Source organism: Desmodus rotundus, chromosome 4, assembly GCF_022682495.2.
Source record: "Desmodus rotundus isolate HL8 chromosome 4, HLdesRot8A.1, whole genome shotgun sequence".
Classification (NCBI taxonomy): Eukaryota; Metazoa; Chordata; class Mammalia; order Chiroptera; family Phyllostomidae; genus Desmodus; species Desmodus rotundus.
This window is the reverse complement of record NC_071390.1, coordinates 180,110,035-180,130,233: the sequence shown is the minus strand read 5'-3', so window position 1 is coordinate 180,130,233 and position 20,199 is coordinate 180,110,035. Positions and strand designations below refer to the sequence as shown.

Genomic DNA, 20,199 nt, shown 5'->3' with positions numbered 1-20,199 from the left:
TGCAGGTTCTGTTGAAGGCTTTCCTAGCGAACCTGAAGTCCAGCTCCCCAACTGTTCGGCGGACGGCGGCCAGCTCCGCAGTGAGCATCTGCCAGCACTCCAGGAGGACGCAGTACTTCTACAGCTGGCTGCTCAATGTGCTGTTAGGTAAGGCGCAGGCGTGAGGTGATTTTCCCCAGTGTGGAGGCGACCTCTGCAATCAGGCAGTCCTCAGCCTGCGGACCAGACCCCTGGGCACTGGCTGGCTGGGAAATGGGAGCTAGGTCGGGGCTGCCTCGAGCCCATGTGGGGTCCGTGTGAGGGTTTGGAAAGGCTGCTCCTTCTCTTGGCAGAAGTGTGGACGCAGCCGTGTCCAAGGACAGCCAGCGGGGCAGGGGGTGCGGGCCAGTGTGCCGCCCCACACGCCTCCTGGGCCTGGCCTTCTGCGCAGCCCGACCGCGCAGCTGGCCGAGGTGGCTCTGAGTGCAGAGAGTCCCCGAGGGCTGAAGCTGAGCCCAGGGCCCCTCGGGTCTGTTCGCAGCACAGGTCTGCTGAGTGTGTCCCCCATTTGTGGGGTGGCTGTGGGAGTCAGCACCGGCGCATGCTGCAGGCGGTGCGCGGTCATTTGTCTTGAGTGGCTGCCTCACTTCCCGGTGCAGCAGAGCTCATCACCAGGGCCTTGCTGGGCCGGGGGGGGGGGGGGGAGGGCTGCCCTTTTTGCTCCCGCGTCCTGGCTGGCGCTGCAGTGCACTTGTGTTTCTTCACAGTGGTGCCTGTGCCGCCTCTGTCCCCCACTGCCAGCCTCGGGGCCGGGCGCTCCCGTGGCCTCCCCTCCTTCCCAGACTGAGTCCCCACGTGCCCGACAGCGAACCTGTCTGAGGAGCCCTGTGCTGCCTTCCAGGTCTGCTGGCTCCTGTTGCAGACGAGCACCCGCCCCTCCTGGTCCTGGGGGTGCTGCTTGCGCTGAGGTGCTTGGTGCCCTTGCTGCAGCAGCAGGTCCAGGACACCAGCCTGAAGGGCAGCTTCGGGGTCACACGGAGAGAGACGGAGGTGTCCCCCTCAGCAGAGCAGCTGGTGCAGGTAGGGGCCCGGGTTCACTGGAGTGTGGGTACGGAAATGACTGCCATGCGGAGAGGCAGGTCCTCGGGGCGGGGAGCCGCAGGACGGGTTAAGAGTGTGGACTCTGGAGCCAGGCCACCTGGCTCAGGGCCCAGGTCATGACCCCTAGCCGTGACTTGCAGTCACACCCGGGAGAAAGAAAGGTAAATTTCACAAGGCGACCAGAGCGGCGCATGAGCCACTTGACTTGCAGAGCCGGGAGGCGGGCCAGGCTGCCTGTGGTCTGCTGTGTGCAGAGCTGTGACCTACAGTGACGGAGGGTCCCTCCAGAAGGTCTGGACCCAGCGACTGAAAGTCACTGCCTCTGGGGCTTCTCATTTCATTCCCTTCTGTGTGGCTCTGCGTGTCCTCAGCTTGTGTGCCGTTTGCGACGGTAAAGACAGGCTGCCCGCCTCAGCAGCAGAGGCAGAGTGCCGGTTAATTTTGAACCTCAGATAAATTGTGAATCATTTTGTGGCATATGTCTGCCTGAAGTCACATATTCATACTATGAAATTATTGATTGTTTACTTGAATCTCAGATTTCGCTGGGTGCTCTGTGTTTTATCTGGCGTCTCTAACAACGGGGAGAGGAATAAAGCCATTATCTCCATATAACGAGGTAGAGCATTAAAGCACGGGTCACTTTTGACCTGACCCTTTACCAGGTCGGGGAGCTGTTTCTCAGCGGCACTGGCGACCATGGTTCTTGCCTGCTTCACGTGCGTCTGAGTCACTGCTGCAGACCGAGCCTTCTCCGTCGGCAGCCAGCTCCGGGCTGCTAGACGAGAGAGCTCACGAGCCTCTGCTTTTGAGGACAGTTCTCACTTCTAAGGAATTAACATCACAGTGAAAGAAACTGGGAACTTAGAAAACCATGTGGAAGCTACTGATGGCCCTGGTAGAAGCGACGGAGAAAGTTTTAGGGGCGGAAATTATGGCACGCATTTTGCCACCATGAGACTATCAGGAATAAAAGGTGAGACCTGCTGCACCTCCGAGAGCCTGAGGGCAGCGCTCGCTCTCCGCCCCCAGGTGTATGAGCTGACCCTGCGCTACGCGCAGCACCCAGACCACAACGTGGTGACCGGGGCGCTGGAGCTCCTGCAGCAGCTTCTCCGGACCCCGCCCCCGGTGCTGCTGCGGGCCCTGACCACGCCCGGCGGCCTGGCGCAGCTTGGCGCCCCCAGCCAGGAGCCCGGCGGGCGGAGCCGCAGCGGGAGTATTGTGGAGCTGATAGGTGAGTTCTTGGCATGAGGCCCGCAGTACTGCTGGCCCCCGCTGGTGAGTTCTGGGCCAAGCCCGTGACATCTCAGGTCCTCACCGAACGTTCCGTGAGGTGTCGTAGCACCTTACAAAGGGAGAACTGAAGTGGGGAAGGTGAGGTGCAAACTGGGGACCCTGTCTCTGACTTGGCCGCCTCCACGTGGCCTTTCATCTGTTGTGAAGCGGAAACGTTAGGGAGAGGACTTCCAGGACCCGTGGTCTCTGTCACTTTGCCAGAGATGGGACCTTAAGGTCTTCCAGGGACTGTTGTTTCTCTGCCCTCTGGGTCCCTGTTGGCTGCCCTGACTGACCTTAGCAAAGCCCTCCTGCTCCCGCCTCTGGCACCGCCTCAGCAACCCTATCTCTGCTCCCCACTCTGCTCTGGGGACTGGGCCCTGAGCCCACCACCCCCACTGCTGCCACACGTGGGCTGTTTTCGTGCAGATGGTGGGCCCTGTCTGACGTGGAGATGCCCCGAGGGCAGCTGGAAAAGATGGGGAGCCCTGCGCTGCAGCCTCTAGAGCTGAGGCAGGCAGAGAGGAGGCTCCCATAACTCCCGCCGCTCCTTGGCCTCGCCATTCCAGCCAATGGAGTGCGGCACGGCGTGGTGTGGCCGTGACTCCCAGCACCTGCAGACGGCAGAGCTTTGACTGACTTGTAACCGCCGCTTTGTTTAACAGAAGGGTCCGCCTGCACCAGGCGCAGAGAACGGTCGTGTGCCTGTGCCTAGGAGCCCTTTTCTGTGGAATGCATGCCCTACAGATAATTGTCGGAATGCTCAGAAATGAGCATATTTCTAATGGAAATGTGTTCGATTCTGAGTTGCTGAGATAGCCTGAGATTTCTCATGTTTTTGATTTGGCCTTTAAGTTTACGCGCTCTTCCAGCATCGTAGGCCACGCCTTCGGAACCGTGTGCGTGAGCGGTAGTGCAATTTTCACGGCAAAATCCAAGCGCAACAGTATGGTGCCTACGCACTGCCCATGTGAATGTGTTCGCATGGTCTCTGGTTTAAAGTTGAGTCGAGCTCTTTGAAGATTTTTGAATTCCTTCTGAGCTTTAGCCACTTGTTACCTTACTTTCATATCTTTTTTTTTTTTTTTTTTTTTTTTTGTGATCTACAGCTGGAGGGGGTTCTTCATGCAGCCCTGTCCTTTCAAGAAAACAGAAAGGTGATTATTTCAGAAATCACAGTCTGGAGCCCTGCTGATTTTCCTGTGTCCCCGTGACGCCGTCAGCTGTGCCTGTGCCTCGCGCTCACAGGGGTTGCGTGTGTGTTGCTGGACCCGCCTGGGCCTAGCGCGGCGGCTAGAAAGTCGCCGTGTCTCACAATTGCTTTGTCCCGCATTTGCGATGCTTTCGGGCAAGGGTCAGAGACTCTCCCTGTGACAGGCCAGTTGGCGTGTAGTTCAGCCCTTTGGGCCTTCCTGCCTCCTTTGTGGCTGTTGCCCTGTCCCATGGCAGGGAGGCAGCCACAGATGGTGCTAAGCTAACGGGACAGAGCCATTCCGGGCCAGCGTCCTCAGAGCAGGCACTGGGGAGCCTGCTGTGTCTCATAAAGGTAACTTCCCTTCCCAGTCAGCTTTCTGTAGTGTCAGCCAGCAGTAACGTCTGCGGACTGTTCAGTTAGTTTGGGCTGCTCATCATTGCTATGAAGCCATATTTGGCTTCATAGACGCCAGAGTGTTCACAGTGATACAATTAATTATTTTTAGGGCAACACCAGTTATTTTTTTCCTGTCTAGATTTCCATAGGAAGTAATTTCTGTTGTGTTTTAATTATGAAATCTTAAAAAGACATTCTTGTTTTCAGTTGCAGGGTAAGTGACACGCAGCATACTATCTAGTCTTTTTCTGAGCCATCAGCTGAGTGTTTCCTTGGGGGCCTGGCGCCTACTATTTGCAGCATCGTACGCGGTCTTAACAGGAGGCACGTCCTGGCCTCCTCCGAGTTCCGCGAGTATTCCCCAGAGGTCGGAAGTGGCGGTCACTGCGCCGTCAGAGGGAAGGATGCTTCACGCAGAGGGAGATGCTACGATTATTTGAGAGCCGGAGGGTCCTAGGAGAGTTAGTCTCTCGTGCTCACGTTTGGGGCTTGTGGGGCCTGTGGCTGGTTGCTCTGATGCTGTGTTTGTCTCTGGGCCACCATTTCCAGTGAGGACGAAAGGACGGCTGCGTCCCGTGGCTGACAGGCTTGCTTTGTTTTCTTCTGGCTGCTTCATGGGATATGTCCTCCGTCTCTTTTTTATTTTTTCGGCGTTCTTTGTTTTGTTTTGCTTTTTCATTTAGAGTTGTGGTTGTAAACTTTTGTGTTGTGCCCTCAAACTTGTTTTCTCAACTGAAGTCTGCCACTCTACAAGGAAGGGAAGTGGAGTTACTGTGGGATGTGGGATGTGGTGGGGGAGGGCGCCCTGCCCCCCTTGGCCGGGCCTCCTGGCGGCAGATGTGCAAACCGCCGATGCCAGGGACGGACTGCTTCCATTAACACCTGAGCTCACAGGGTGGGATTTTCCTGGCTTCCTCCAGGTATAGGGCTTGCTGTGGAATGAAGGACCCTATTATTTAGTAGATAAGCTAAGTCAGTTTCATCTAAAGTTTTGGTTTCCTTTTTTCTTTCTTTCTTTCTTTTTTTTTTTTTAAACTTTGTCTTTAATGTCATACCAGTGTGGATTTCTGGAAGCTGTCACACCTGTGATCTGGTTTTCGAAGATCGGTGAAACTGTAAATTAGAGGTTGCCAAAAGTTACGTTGTCACTGTCACTAATGACATGTATGCGTAACGTAACCGTGCGATTTAATGAGTCTAGTTCAGTCACGTTAAGACTTTTTTCTCTTATTAATACAGTCTGGGAACCATAAACTGTAACATGTGGTTTTTGAACTTTTCAAAATACGAGATATTCTAACCTCTCAGATTATACAGTGCTTGAGTTCTGACTGTTGACCTTATAGTCCCGCAGGTTAAAAGATAACAACAGTGACCTTTAGGTGTAAGCGTTTCATGTATAAATTCTGGGGTGCCGTTGGAGCTATGACGTGCACATCCCAAGGGCTAATAGAATTGGTTCCAGCCTTAATGTACCATTTTAAGGTTAAAAAGTAATACAAACTATTTACCACTAACAGTATAATCCAAGCCAATGAGTGTTTACTAGTCACTGACACACTGTGCGGCACCATTTGAGTATCACCGCTGTAAGCCTCTTCCCTGTGGCTGTCGATCTCAGCAGCCCTGCGCTCCACCTCGGGGTCCTCGGGGTGCAGCGCTCTCCAGGTGTAAAGCCCTGCACGGGAGGGTAAACGGTGCAAGAGGGTGAATACGGTGTGCTTAGGGTTGTGTTCACGTAGACCGCGCGTTCGCTTGGTCTCCCTGGTCCTCCGTTCAGCAAGCTTAAACGAAGTCCCGCTGCACCGTTCTAGGGAAGGAGCTCCTCGGTGAAGCAGCGGCCCTGGAGGACGACTCCGAGTCGAGGTCGGAGGGTAGCAGCCCAGCCTTCGCAGGTAGCTCTCAGGAGGAAAGCCGTTTGCTCGTGGTGGAGAATTCTGGCTTCTTTGTAATGTTCACTCTGAAATGTGTGTGTGCTTTCTGCCCTTAGATATTTGCTATTTTCCTTGGTTTAGGCTGTTTTGAAATTAGGTCTGTACTTCGTGAGCACAAGTCTTTCTGAGTGGGGGATGGTGGGTAACTGTGAACTGCATGGGCTGTGAAGGGGAAGTGGGATTCAAAATCGTCTGTGGGTGATTTAACGAGGCGGAATTCTGCAAGCTCATTCGTCCTGCAGAGGAGCATTGCCCAAGGTACTGGTGACTGGGTTAGTTGAGAGTGGTGCGGGTTGTGTGACCCTGTTCGAAAGGATAGCTTATTTAGGAGGGAAAATCTGAGTAGTCACAATGGTGACTATTTCATTTATTTTACACAATAGAAATTGATTTTCTAATTACGAAAATAAAGTTAAAACAACAAGATTGTAGATATAATAATAAACCTCAAGTGCTCTCTGGCCCAGTGGCTTCCAGGGGTGACCCCTGCTAACAGTTTGGCATACGTGGTCTGTCTGGAAGGTGTCCAGCTGTGAAATGTGAAGAATAGAGACATGTATTGAAGAAGATATAAGCTACAATAAACACTGTACAGAGGACAGTGACGCCTCAGTCCCTTCAAAGTAGGCACCTGGGACCTCACACAGTTCTCCCAGTTGCCATCAGCTGCCCTGTTGTATCTTCCTGAATCTCTTCGATGGTCTGAAATCTCTTCCCTCTCAAAGGTGATTTTAGTTTTGGGAAAAGCCACAGGTCCCAGGGCACCAGATCTGGGGTGTAGAGGGCTGAGTTGCCTGAGTGATTTGATGGTTCACCAAAAATCTCTGCACCAGATGGACACATAAGCAGGCATTCTGTCCTGGTGGAGCTGCCAGTCACCAGGTGCCCGTAGCTGTGGCCTCCTGAGTCATGCAGATAATTTCCACGGAGGAGTGTTCAAGCTTAACGTAAAATTTGATGCCGATTCATCGCTCTACTCACTCAGCTATTTTGAACGCGATGGCCACACACAACACACGCTCACTCAGTGGCGTCTACCACCCCCACTGACTAGTACAGTGAGTTGTCATCGTTCACGCATGCATGTTCCAGTCCTCTCTCCTTGGCTGCCAGGTGACATGCATGTCGTGCAAACCGTTCTCGTTGTGTTAACAATGGCTGGACTTTTGCTGGACAGGTTTCGTAGATCTTTTTGTAGTGGTTTTATACGTAGTGGTTTTTTTTTAATGGGAATTTAAAAGCCATCTGAGGAAAATGTGGTGCAGGTTTACGCTCCAGGAGACTGAGAACAGCTTAGGGCCTTGCACAGGGTCTGGGAAGAAGGAAAGCCCCCCTCAGAGTGACGGTGACCACTGGGCACGCGTGGTTGTGGCTCTGGGCCCCTGCCCGCGACCGGCAGGTCTTGCCGTGCGGCCCAGAGCGAAGGCTGCAGAGGCCTCGAAGGGGCGATGCTTCTGGGCACAGTTCAGGTTGGTAGCCTGTGACAGTACCTGCTGCTGACCCTTGTTTTATTACAACAGTGGAGTCATATGGTGAAAGGTAGTAAGTAACATAACGGAAAGCAATTTGGGTCATGTTTGAAGGGTGCCCTGTTGTCTTGCTTTTGAAATATACTAGTTCATATTTTCACCTCAGTTCAGGAGTTTTGCAGTTAAAACAGTGACAGTGAATTTTAGGGTACTTTGCCAACATTTCATCGCTGTTGAATGTGTTTCCCGGCCCTTTGAGGAATGAGTATCTCTTTGTCTTCAGCCTCAGTCAAGGGTGAGATCTGTGGGGAGCTGGCTGCCTCTCCCGGAGTCTCCACTCCTGGCTCTGCCAGTTCAGCTGCTGCCTCCACGGGTCATGACATCATCACCGAGCAGCCCCGGGCACAGCACACGCTGCAGCCGGACGCGGTGGACCTGGCCAGCTGCGACTTGACGAGCGCTGCTGCCGACGGGGATGAGGAGGACATCCTGAGCCACAGTTCCAGCCAGATGAGCACCGTCCCATCCGACGTGGCCATGGACCTGAATGACGGGACGCAGGCCTCCTCCCCTGTCAGCGACAGCTCCCAGACCTCCACCGAGGGCCCTGATTCAGCCGTGACCCCTTCGGACAGCTCTGAGATTGTGAGTGGGCACCCTGGTCTCGGCAGGGGGGTCTTCCCCTGAGGCCCCTGCTGACCCCTTCTGAGCCCTTCCCACGGCGGGGCGGTGAGACCAGAAATCAGATCAGTGGGTGATGTGGGCTCTGCCAAGGTTGAGAGCATTTTAAATTCTTTTTTTTTTTTTAAGGTTTTTTAAATTTATTTTGAGCGAGAAGGGAATGAAGGGAGAAGGCGGGAGAGAAAGAAACATCGGGTCCATTTCTCCATCGGGAAGGACGTTGGTGTTGAGAATGCAATGACCACGTCTTCCAGCGCTCTGATAAAACCTCGGATGCGTGGCCTTCTGGCCAGGCGTCTGCGAGTTCATCTTGTTGGAGCTGTCCTTGTACCCCTGGGGGCTGCAGCCTTCTTAAGTTTGGTGTTGCTGAAAAATGAGAGACGGCATATGTAGATTTCTGCAGAAATGATGGTTCTGGGTTTGAGGAGACGAGGAAGGCTGGTGTCTCTGAGAGTGCAGAGTGACCTCGGAATGCAAAGAAGTTCTCTGAGGTGGATTCTGTGCAATGCTGTCAGTGGCCTGTGTTCCTGAACTGTGAAACATGCACGTTTGAGCTAAGAAAAAGCTGCTCTTGGTAAATAAACAGTTAAATAAAAAAAAAAAAACCCAAAACGTTGGTGTGCGAGATACATTGGTTGGTTGCCTCTCGCATACCCCCAGCTGGGGACTTGGCCCGCAAGCCAGGCACGTGCCCTGACTGGGAGCTGAACTGGTGACATTTCAGTTCTCAGGCCGGTGCTCAATCTACTGAGCCACACCAGCCAGTGCTTTTTAAGATTTTATTTATTTATTTTTATAGAGAGGGAAAGGAGGGAGAAAGAGTAGAGAAACCTCAATGTGTGGTTGCCTCTCACACGCCCCCTACTGGGACGTGGCCTGGCCTGCAAGTCAAGCATGTGCCCTGACTGGGAATGAACTGGCGACCCTTTGGTTTGCAGGCCGGCACTCAGTTCTCTGAGCCGCTCCGGCCAGGGCTACATTTTAAATTCTTTAAAGAACTAGTTGGGCAGAGGTAAAAATCATTATTTTAAAAAATCTGTTAGGAACTTATTATTAACAGATCTGTGGGCTTAATGCAATGTGATTAATAACACTAACACTGTGCATTACTTTAACATTTTTTCATTCTCCTAAAAGCATTTTCAACATATTCCATCTTGATAGAGCATGGATTTGAGTACTTCTGACCTCTGAGTCAGTGCAGTGTGAGCCATAGACAAATGAGCATGACCGTGTTCCAATAAAACTTTATTTACAAGCACAGGTGGTGGGCCAGGCTTGCTTACCCATTCTACATGTGTGCATTGTGTGTGTGGCAGGTAATAATAAGCCAGTAATCAATCAACAAGCGAGTACACAGTTAGACGATTGTAAGCACCACTAAGAAAAATGAGCAAATTGAAAGAGGTAGGAAATTTCCTCACGAGCCAGCTCAGAGCGGGGTCGGGGGGTTGAGGATCGGGGCTCTGCCTTTTGGCCACATGGCCCGGAGCAGATGGCCCTTCCCACCCCAGCTCTCTGGCCCGCACAGCAAGGACAGCTGCTGTGTGTGAGGCTCCTGCGTGCGCTGAGCGCTTCCCGCCCTGCCTGGCTCCGCACAAGGCGTTCGGGACAGGTCCCTCACGGGAGCGGACCTCTCTTTTTAACTGGGTTAGGTTTTGTTTTTGGTAAACTAAGCTGGAGGATGAAGAGTGAAGGATGTAATTTTTTCTGGTTGGTTTTGATTATGTAGTTTGATTTTGAAAAGTCTAATGAGAAGGATTTGGATTGCTTTTAAAAAATGAGTTTAATTCAGTTATTGTTTGCTGGCATATTGAGGGCTCACCGTTCAGGTCTTCAGGTCGGCTACACAGGGTTTCGAGCAGGTGTGAGGATTTCGCGGTACAGAGCAGTGGCCCCGTTGACGGCTGCCTGCGTGCAGCACTGTCTGGCACTTGGCCGGTTCAGTCCTGGCACCTCAGGAGATAACCTGTTAGATTGCGAGGTCTTTGTCTGAAGAGTTTCCCTCGTTTTTGACTTACTGTAAAACTCTCTTCTGAAGGCAGAGATTCTGTTTGGAGTTTTAAAAATAACACACGAAAGAGAGAAATCCCCACACTGGAAATATTTTGGAAGTGTTAGAGGTAAAGGCTTTTACGGTGTGGTGGTAAGCTGGTCAGTAACCTCTTGGCACTTCTGCACATGCATCTGTGTGCATTTGACACGTGGCCTCTGAGTCAGTGTGTAAGACGTGGTCTGCCCCACTTTCGGTTTCCCCTTGGTCCGGGACACTCGTCCGCGGGTGACACTTCCGAACCCTCACAGCCCCTCTGCGCCCTGCAGGTGTTGGTCGGCGCCGATGGCCAGTACTCAGGGCTGCAGCTCGGCCCGCCGCAGGAGGAGGAGGAGGAGGAGGAGGAGGCGGCGGCGCCCCCGGACACCCTGGCAGATGAGGATGTGGACGCCTTCCCACACTCCTCCGCTGGTACGCTGGCGGCGGCCTGTGCGCTGCCCGGTGGGCCCCTGAGGTCCACCTTAGCCCCCGGGGTGCCTCTGGATACCTTTGTTTTCTGGGGTGTCAGCCAGGGGCCCAGCTGAGGAGTGACTGGCCCTCAGTCTCACTCCTTTTATGTTGTCTGTGTTTGTGTTCTAATGGGACACTTGTCACTTAATCCTGGATTCTCCGTTTCCGGAAGCCCTTCAGCAAGCACGTGTATTGGAGAGCGTAGGCCACAGCAGGCAGCCCTCCGACAGCAGCATGGATAAATTTGTGTCCAGAGACGAAACCGCTGACCCAGGAGACCAGGAAAACAAGGTGCGGGACTCGGGCCCCGCCGCGCTCTGGGCTCCGGGCCGTCTGCACCCCGTGCTCTGGCTCTCTGGTGCTGGGCTGTGGCTCGGGCCCTTCCCGGGCCCGGGCTCCTGTCCTGCCTCTGCAGGCCCCGCCCAGGCCTTGGGAGCACCCCAGACTCTGTCTACCCCAGCTAGTTTCTTGGGTCATCGTTTGAGGGTCCGCATGGCCCCGCAGCATGTCCTGTTTCTGGTCTGTTGAGCTGGCGTGTTTGTTCATTGTGGTAAAGTGCACGTAACACAAAATCTGCCAGTTCCATGGCTTCAAGCGCCCTCACACTGTCGTGACCGCCACTGCATCCATCTCCAGAAGTCTCTCGTCTCCCTAAACTGGAACTCTGTCCCAATTAATCAACCCCCCCACCCCGCCAGCCCCTGGCCCCTGCCACTCCTTTCTGGCTCTGTGGTTTCACTGCTAGGGGCCTTCAGATACGGTGCTTGTCCTTTTGTGCCACTGCCCGACTTCACTTGGCAAACTGTCCCCAAGGGTCGTCCATGTGGCAGCAGGTGTCAGGATTTCCTTCCTCTTGAAGGCTGAGTAACGCACTGCCTTCCCCACGCTTTGTCTCTCTACCCACTGGCAGGTGCTTGAGTTACTTCCGCCCTTGGGCTCCGGTGAATAATCCGCTGTGAGCACGGCTGTGCAGAGGCCCTGACTCCCCTCCCTAATGTGGGGTGGCTGGGTTGTGCGCTGATTCCGTATTTAAGGGACTGACTGTCCTCCAGTTAATTTTAAATTCTTTAGGGCAAGATCTAGTGTTTGGTACTCAGTCCCACACAAGTATTCCTCTCAGGTCCCTGAGCGCCAGCCTGCCTCCCTCAGTGCTGGGCTTTCCCTGGCTGTAGTTCATTTGTCCTGTCGTTGGAGGCTCGTGCTGCACTTTCCCAGCAGCCTCCCTCTCCAGTGCTGAGCTCATCCCTGCCACAGCCCACGGGACTGGGCTCGAAACTGCCTCTCCCCATGCTCAGCCTGCCCCGCTGTGGTCTGTGAGGGCAGGCACGCACACGAGCAAAGAGGCAGCATCTCGGTATCCCAGCACGTGGCCCCATGGCTTCTGGGAACTCTGTTGAGTGACCTGATGGATGAGTATCTTCTCTGATTATCCGAGAAGCAAGCGTCAGTTTCTCTGTTCCAGCCTTGCCGCGTCAAAGGTGACATCGGACACTCTACTGACGAAGACTCTGCTCCCCTGGTCCATTGTGTCCGCCTTTTATCTGCTTCATTTCTGCTGACTGGGGAAAAAAATGGTAAGTGTGGGAGGGCGGGTGCCAAGCTGAAGGAGTTTCCAGCTTTCAGAGTCAGCCTGGTGGCCAGTTCTGTGCCTGGTTCTTGCAGGCGAGGGAGTTGAGTTGGGGTGAGCGCGAGTGTTGGCTTCACTGACTGCCGGGAGGAGTGAGGGAGCGATGGGGTGGCAGCTGTCCTGGGTCTGGTTTGGCTCGTGTGGAAACTGAACGTTCGCAGCTCTGAAGCTGATGGTGGCCTGGGTGGTTCCATTGCAGCACTGGTTCCGGATCGGGACGTGCGGGTCAGCGTGAAGGCGCTGGCGCTCAGCTGCGTCGGAGCTGCTGTGGCCCTTCACCCTGAGTCTTTCTTCAGCAAGCTGTATAAAGTCCCTCTTGACGCCGCGGAACACCCTGGTACGCCGGGCGGGCAGCGCTCACTCCTGCCCTGTCGTTCTTTTCCGGACTGTCTCCAACCCCCTGGGCTGCTTTGGTCTCAGAGCAGTGTCCTGGTTAGTTGTGTCATTGGAACTGGTCGCAGCTGTGCGTGTGGCACACAGACACCTCTGTGGTGGCCGTGTGGACGCCCTGTCCACGCGTGGTGCATTGGAATGCTTGCAACGAGGGTAGAGTTCTGGGCCATAGGCCCAGTGGGCTACACAATGGTTTTTACCCCAAGCACAAGTTGTGTATGATGAAAATTTGTACCATAGTCCCACTGAGCCAGGCCAGACGCTCACGCTTGGAGACGTGTGCGGCCTGAGAGTGGCCAAGGCCACAGATGGTCCCCTTAGCACACCCTTGGGGACGCGCCTCCTTACAGGGGGAGCTGAGTGGTGGGAAGAGCTGCACTTCTGGGACTCTCCCCCTCCAACCCCCTCCGTCTTTGGGCAAGGGACAGACTTTGCTATTGTGTTTATGTTAGGTAAGTGTGGACTGGTTTGGGGGTGTCTGATCTTGGTTGAAGTTAAAAATTGGCATTGTGCTCATCGCTGATAACCTGGAACTGTAACCTGCTGTGTTGAGTGCCGTCAGGGACGCACTGACTCTGGGGTCTTAAAGCCCTGGACACTTCACCGCCGCCGGTTATTCCAGCCGGGTCTTGTCTAGACTCGGATCGCTCCTCGCCCCTTTCTCCTTTCCTGAGAATTGAGCTTTCCCTTTGAGTTAGAAAGTCGAAGGGCGACTTTTCTCAGGATCTGGGCAATTTGTCCCCGCAGAGGAGCAGTGCGTCTCGGACGTCTTGAACTACATCGGTCACGGAGACCCGCAGGTCCGAGGGGCCACGGCCGTTCTCTGTGGGACGCTCGTCTGCTCCATCCTCAGCCGCTCCCGCTTCCAGGTGGGAGGCTGGATGGGGTCCATTCGAACCCTGACAGGTAACAGCCGATTTGGGGAATTGCTCTTTCTGACTGTCATTGCCAAGTTCAAGTTTACATGAAGGCGTTTGTTCTTGCTCTTCCGGTCAGGGAGTACATTTTCTCTGGCGGACTGCGTTCCTCTGCTGCAGAAAACTTTGAAGGATGAGTCTTCCGTTACTTGCAAGTTGGCGTGCACAGCTGTGCGGGTGAGCGCTCCGGGATGCATTTTCTCGAGTATTGGGAACTGTCCCGTTACTGTGGTTACAGTAGTAAGTGTGTCCAGGCATCCAGAAGCTGTGAGCAATAGCAAACAGCTGTGTGTCCACCACGTGGCTTTGGAAAGAAACCACTGCCGCAGAGTGAAGGTTTCCTGGACTTCCGTTTAAGTTGTGATTCTCAGAATAGTTGTTTGAAGTATCCCTTTTTCTAAAGAGTACATTTAGAAATAGACCTTGCTAGTATTAAGGGTCAGACTTGTTGAATTAAAACCAACGGCTCCATTAAGCTGTGAGAGGCTGACAGCGTCTGGCCCAGTGGGAACTCGCCGCCTCTGCTCAGGTCAGTGGCGGGCCCCTCACCTTCGCACGGTGCGTGTCTAGCCTCTGTGGCACCTGGGCCATAGATCCCCCTGGCTGGTCATCAGCAGGAAAACTTAACCAGTAAAGATTAAACAAACAAACAAAAAATCCCCACAAAACCCTGTAATTGTCCATTGGTAGGATGCCTTCCCTTTTAAAAATTTCATGGCCTGTTCAGGGCTGTGCCCTCACCCCCAGTGCCTGCCGAGTCTCAGTCGAGCACAGGTGTGTGTGGGCAGCAGGCCGGGTGCCGGCCCCATGTAGGCCTGTATGTGCAGAGGCCGGTGGGAGTGCTGGGGGCGCAGGGAACCCTGCCACCACCGGAGTCCCGTCCTTCACCCTGGCACTGAGACCGCATTAGAAGGGGCAGGTGGTGTGGCCTGGTCCCCCTCTTCAGCGCTGATAAATGCTCGTGAAGTGGGTGTCTCGGGGCAGAGACCAGGACCAAGGTAGAAGTGGGAGGAGGAAATTAAGTTAAGTGCCAGGGACACACTTTGAACTTGAGTTTCCTGAGGTAAAGCACGCATGGCAAACACCACTGAGACGAGTGGAACGAGCGCGTGCTAGTGAGGCCAGGGGCGCGGCGAGGCCAAGGCGGCGGCTTGCTTTTCAGCACTGCATCATGAGCCTCTGCAGCAGCAGCTACAGTGACCTGGGGCTGCAGCTGATCACCGACCTGCTGAGCCTGCGGAGCAGCTCCTACTGGCTGGTGCGCACGGAGCTGCTGGAGACTCTCGCAGAGGTCGACTTCAGGTACGTGCATCAGCTTGGCTATCTGGGTACTGAGCATCGAGAGGCCTGGGCTGCTTGGTGCAGGTGGTCGTGGTCACCGGGAAATCCCAGGTGGTAAGTGTCACCAGGTTACCCATGTGGCAGACCGCTGACAGCTTTATCGCCGATAGTGCTGTTCTAACGCCCTGCTCGGGAGGTCTTCCAGGGCGGCAGAGGAGTGCGTCTTCCTGGCAGTCTTAGTTGTGGAAGTGCTCTGGGTGGCGGGGACAGGGGAGTGCAGAGCTCCGATGTCTGTGGCCCGTATCAAGTGTGCTCCTTGAGAGGAGGGTGTGCTCGTGGCCACGCCGGACTCGGCTCAGAGGCTCTGTATGGTCGCGGTGCAGCGGTGACTGGATGTGCCGCAGCTTGCCGTCGCCCGGGCGTGAGTTTGGTCCGAGTAGTTTTCTTTCAGTCCTCCCTTACCCAGTGTTCTTAAGCAGTTTGTATTGAGGCTGGCCGTGCGCCAGGGTATTGTTTGTACCCTCATAGCATTTCCGAGTGCTCGGAACTGTGTCCCCTGTGCCCCCAGATGGGGCTCTGGATGTGGGGGTGAGCACCTCTTGGACCGCAGCCAGCGGGCGGGAAGGTGCAGCCCTCTGCTCATAGCTGCTCTGCCTTCAGCCTGCATGTTTGAGCTGATTTTCAGGGCACTTGGAGTCTTTCTAAATCATGCATATTTGTATTTATTTTGAAGAAAAGTGGTTTTCTTAGAAGCCCTGATTGGCAGTCTGGAGTCATGAGAGGATGCAAATTCCTGCTGGAGCGCAGCAGTACTTCCCATTACTTTAAGTCCATGCTGTCCCGGGCGTCCCCAGCCCTGGACCAACCTGCTCCGGGTGGCCCGCCCAGCGTTCTTTTCTGTCTGCGTCCCGCAGCCCAGCAGAGGTGCTTGTGGGGTAATGAACTGTTTGTTTCATTGGGAAATTTGTTCTCTCATTAGGTTGGTGAGCTTTTTGGAAGCAAAAGCGGAACACCTGCACAGAGGGGCGCACCATTACACAGGGGTAAGCCTTCGCTGCGCGAGGCCGTGTCCACTCTGCGGTCACACTGGTCTGGTGTGGGGTCTTGCTGAACGCATGCTGCTCAGACTGATTTCCGTTGGGGCGTGCAAGTTGGGATCATGTGGTGTCAACTCAAGACTAGCGAACTTAATATTTGACTGTGAACTTACCTACATGCAGAGGTTATGTCTCTTTTTCTTCTCTCCAAAGCTTTTAAAACTGCAAGAGCGAGTGCTCAATAGCGTGGTCATCCACTTGCTCGGGGATGAAGACCCCAGGGTGCGGCACGTCGCTGCTGCTTCACTAGTAAGGTATTTACCGGGGGTCTCTCCTCTGAGCCCCTTTCTCTGCTCCAAGCGCGGAGTGTGGTAGGAAGAAGGCAAGAGGAAAACAGTCAGGGGCCGTCGCGCAGCACTGCCGGCTGCTCTCACCCTGCACCCCAGGGGCCCCTCAGAGCCTGGCCTCCTGCTGTGGGTGTCTGCGTGGGCCTGATCAGGGGCTGGCCTACAGCGCAGCGCCGAGAAGAAGGCCCAGGCTGTCCGCAGCCCCGCCCGGAGGTGGGGACCCCTGTGGCCGGCATGCCACGTGCCCTGTGACGAGTGGCTTTTCCAGATTGGGACAGGACGTGCACGCAGCTTCGCGGCCCAGTCACCTCGTTAGGGGCAGCGCCGTCCTGTGAGCAGACACTCTGCTGGGAGGGCATTTGACCAGTGCCGTTTTTACTGTGGTTGTGATAAGCTTTCACGTCAGTGTTATCTGGATATAAACTTGCCTTTGATTTAAATAATGAATAATGCTCTAGTCAACATTGTTACACGTAAACGTTTATGTATGATATTTTGGTTTTCCTTTAAATTCACTTTTAGAACTTGAGTTACTAAGACGAGCTTTTTGATTTTTTAAAAATTTTTTGAGAGCCCTGGCTGGTGTGGCTCAGTGGATTGAATGCTGGCCTGTGAACCAAAGAGTTGCCGGTTCGATTCCTGGTCAGGGCACATTCCTGGGTTGCGGGCCAGGTCCCTACTGGGGGGTGTGCAAGAGGCAACCACACATGGATGTTTCTCTCCCTTTCTTTCTTCTTCCCTTCCCATTTGTCTAAAAGTAAATAAATAAAATGTGTAAAATATCTGAAGAGCTTTTTTGGAGGTATAATTTACATCCCTTAAAATGCACATGTCTTCAGTGGACACTTAAATGATCTTTAGTGCATTTACAGACTGTGTAAGCGTCACCACAGCCTCATTCTAGAGCCTTTCCGTTCCCCCCCAGAGAGCCCTTGTGCCCATTCGCAGGCTCCCTGTTCCTACCTGTAGCCCCGTCAGCCAGGAATCTCCTCCTGGTCCCCAGAGTTTCACCTTCTGTGGACATTTTCTCTACGTGGGATCATGCAGCAGTGGGCTTTTGTCCTGGCTTCTCTCCCTGAGGGTCTGGGGGTCAGCGTGCCGGAGCGGCAGGGGCTCCAGGAGTCCGTTCCCTCTGTCGCTGAGGAGGGTTCCATCGCAGGGCTTGTTCTGTCCCCTCGTTCACCAGAGGACAGGGATTGTCGTTTCTGCTCTTTGGTGACTGTGGTTGTTGGCCCCCGAGACCCTGTGCAGACATGGAGACCCTCAGGAGTGGCTCTGTCGGGGTGTCGGTGCTCACTGAGGAGTGGCTGTCCCGAAACATGCCTGCAGTAGTCCATAGCCGGGCCTGACCCTGCTCACCACACGGGTCACTTCAGAGAGCCTTAGCAGTGTGCCACTAGTTCAGGCAGAAATTGGTACTGTTTTCTTAAAGATTTTTATTTATTTTTAGAAAAGGGGGGGAGGGAGGGAGGAAGAGCAGGAGAGAAACATGGACGTGAGAGAAACATCGATTGGTTGCCTTTTCGAGTGTGCTCTGCCCAGGGATCGAACCCTCAACCTCTTGGTCTGCAGGACGACGTCCCAGCCAAATGCGCCACACTGGCCAGGGTTTAAGGTGGTTTTTTAATCAGAGTGTTTAATATGTGTAGAGAAAGGCACTTCCTTCTATGACAGGCAGAAAGAAAGTACAGCACTAAGTTATTTCAGAGTGGGCGAGTGGCCCTAGGATTGGAGCCCCGACCCTGAAGTGCCTGAGCAGCGCCACACCTGGAAAAGGGGGGTGGCCTTGTGCGGGCAGCTGGTGTTGGAGGCCCGCCTGCCAGGACGGAGAAGGGTGGTGACCTGCAGGGGAGTTCCTGTGCCTTCTTACGTAAATAAACCTTGCTTTTATGTTAGGCTTGTCCCAAAGCTGTTTTATAAATGTGACCAAGGACAGGCTGACCCTGTGGTGGCTGTGGCAAGAGACCAAAGCAGTGTCTACCTGAAACCCCTCATGCACGAGGCGCAGCCTGCATCGCACTTCTCCGCCAGCACCGTCACCAGGTACCTGGCCGAGCGGCCGCGGGGGGCACGCAGCTCGTGCTGATGCCTAGCTTTAGGGTGTTCATCTAAAATGGGTTTTCTAGGGAAAAAACCCTCGGGTGAGGGTGTTTGGGTAGGTGGTCTTCCGTGGGTAGGACGCTTCTCTGTTTCAGGATTTAGCGCCCCATCCACCCCTTTACATGCATCCACCCAGTCGCGTAGCCCAGACCCGGGCAGCTGAACTCTTTCACCACAAGCCCATACTGACGAGTGTAGTTTTCTGTGTGACTCTGGTGTGGTCCTACCTAAAAACCTGTCCGTGCCGTTTCTCTCTTCCATTTGTGTTGCCCGTGATGAGTCTGGTGGCACTGTGCCTGGTAATTTCTAGGTGAGTGGGCCCCTCAAGAGCGTCAGGTTACGGCGGGCTACTGTGGGGCCCTGTGGTTCGCAGTCACCCCCCCCAATAGGAGAAACTCCCCAGCACCACTCTGGGTGGCTGGGCTCATGTGGCGCCCAGACTGAGAGAAACGCTTTCATGGGGTTATCATTTTCTTTAGAACTTCACTTTGTGAAGGAGACTACAGAAGTGAGGAGACTGTGATACTGTAACTCAGTGTTTTGTGTCCTGTTTTAAAAGTTAGTTTTATACGGTAACTCCTTTTTGCTGAGTGGCAGTGTTTTTAGAAACTTGGGCTAAGTGACATCTCAGCTGAATGTTCTCTCGATGCTTTTGTTCTGAATTTGAACTCGGCTTGTCAGATTTCGAAGTCATTATTCCTAAGTCAAGATCTTCTCTCTCATGGAAAAACTGCTGAAATAAACACGTGAAGTAGTTTCTTCCCAGAAAGTACCCTTTTATTAACCTCAGAACTGGCATTTTCTCTCTTTGGACGGATTCGGGGTAAACGCTCCTTTAAGATAAGCGTGGGCCACGCTAGAGTGTTTCATTGGCAGGCGGTGACGAGCGTGGGGAAACCGCTGTTTCTAAATGCCATTTCAGTAAATGAGCATCAGGTGCCAACAGAGACGCGTACAGTGTTTCATTAAAGTCAGTTCTTAACTGCGACTTGGTAAAATTTCCCAGTTCTGAGCCCAGGCTGGCCTCCTGACATCTGGCCGTGTCCCTTAAGAGCACAGGTGCCTGTGTAGCAGCTGCGCCCACAGCCTCGCTCCCCGCTGGTTTAGGCTCCGTGTGAGAAGGCGCCCGGTGGTCCCCTTGGTCGGTCATGGAGCGCCTCCGTGGGCACACCCGGCACTAGCCTGGTGGGCTCACTCACAGAGTCGCGGAGTTGGAGTCTGTGTAACTGCAAGAAGGCGATGTGGCCACGGGCCTTGGACAGGACCAAGTGTGGGGTGGGCTGGCGGTCTGGCGGGGAGGGGCTTTTCTTCGGTTGGAATCAGGAGGGGCTCTGTGAGGGATGTCTTTAAATGGGTGGCTTTGGGCATGTGGAGGGCTGGCAAGGAGGGGCTGTGAGGAGAGCGCGGCTCCAGCCCAGAGGAAGGAGGGTGATTTGAGCCGTTTTTATAGAGCAGGGGGCCCCAGCCCTTTTGGCCCTGGGGTCTGGTTTTGTGGAAGACGGTTTTTCCACGGGGTAGGGCGGGGAGTGCGAGACAGGAGGCGGAGCTTGGGCGGTAATGCCAGTGGCATCCAGGGACCAGGGGGAGGGAGGTTGGGAGCCCTTGGAATAATGACCAGTTTTTGTCCAGTCTTTCTTGAACTTAAAAGTCAAGACTTCTTTAACTTTCTGTAGCCTCTCATCTTAAACTTTTAAATGCCATTTGAATTTTGGAAATGTTCTCAGCTTTAGCAGTAGATTTTAAGTCTTCGTGTTTTTCTGACCAGAATATACAGAGGCTACAACTTGCTACCAAGCACAACAGATGTCACCATGGAGAACAACCTGTCCAGAGTCGTCGCCGCCGTGTCGCAGCAGCTCGTCACAGCCACCACGCGCGCGCTCACCGTGAGTCTCCGCGCGAGCTATCTTCCGGGCGGGCGTTGGCAAGGTCAGGCGCTTGTACGAGGGGCATGCTGAGAA

At 54.1% G+C, this 20,199-nt stretch overlaps 1 protein-coding gene across 3 annotated transcripts in view; it reads left to right on the top strand.

Annotated features, from left to right (window-relative positions):
• Positions 1–20,199, top strand: part of HTT (huntingtin) — a 111,716-nt gene that overhangs the window by 31,209 nt on the left and 60,308 nt on the right. For 2 of the 3 annotated variants that reach the window (XM_053923220.1, XM_053923218.1), the window contains exons 7-23: positions 6–147; positions 881–1,059; positions 2,113–2,317; positions 3,468–3,515; positions 5,764–5,844; positions 7,636–7,997; positions 10,356–10,497; positions 10,709–10,827; positions 11,999–12,110; positions 12,363–12,500; positions 13,304–13,462; positions 13,553–13,650; positions 14,636–14,775; positions 15,734–15,797; positions 16,005–16,105; positions 18,035–18,181; positions 20,004–20,124. In XM_053923220.1, the coding sequence (XP_053779195.1) occupies positions 6–147; positions 881–1,059; positions 2,113–2,317; positions 3,468–3,515; positions 5,764–5,844; positions 7,636–7,997; positions 10,356–10,497; positions 10,709–10,827; positions 11,999–12,110; positions 12,363–12,500; positions 13,304–13,462; positions 13,553–13,650; positions 14,636–14,775; positions 15,734–15,797; positions 16,005–16,105; positions 18,035–18,181; positions 20,004–20,124 (2,358 nt within the window). The remainder of the gene's footprint in view (positions 1–5; positions 148–880; positions 1,060–2,112; positions 2,318–3,467; positions 3,516–5,763; positions 5,845–7,635; positions 7,998–10,355; positions 10,498–10,708; positions 10,828–11,998; positions 12,111–12,362; positions 12,501–13,303; positions 13,463–13,552; positions 13,651–14,635; positions 14,776–15,733; positions 15,798–16,004; positions 16,106–18,034; positions 18,182–20,003; positions 20,125–20,199) is intronic. The other variant, XM_053923219.1, reaches the window with a different exon arrangement.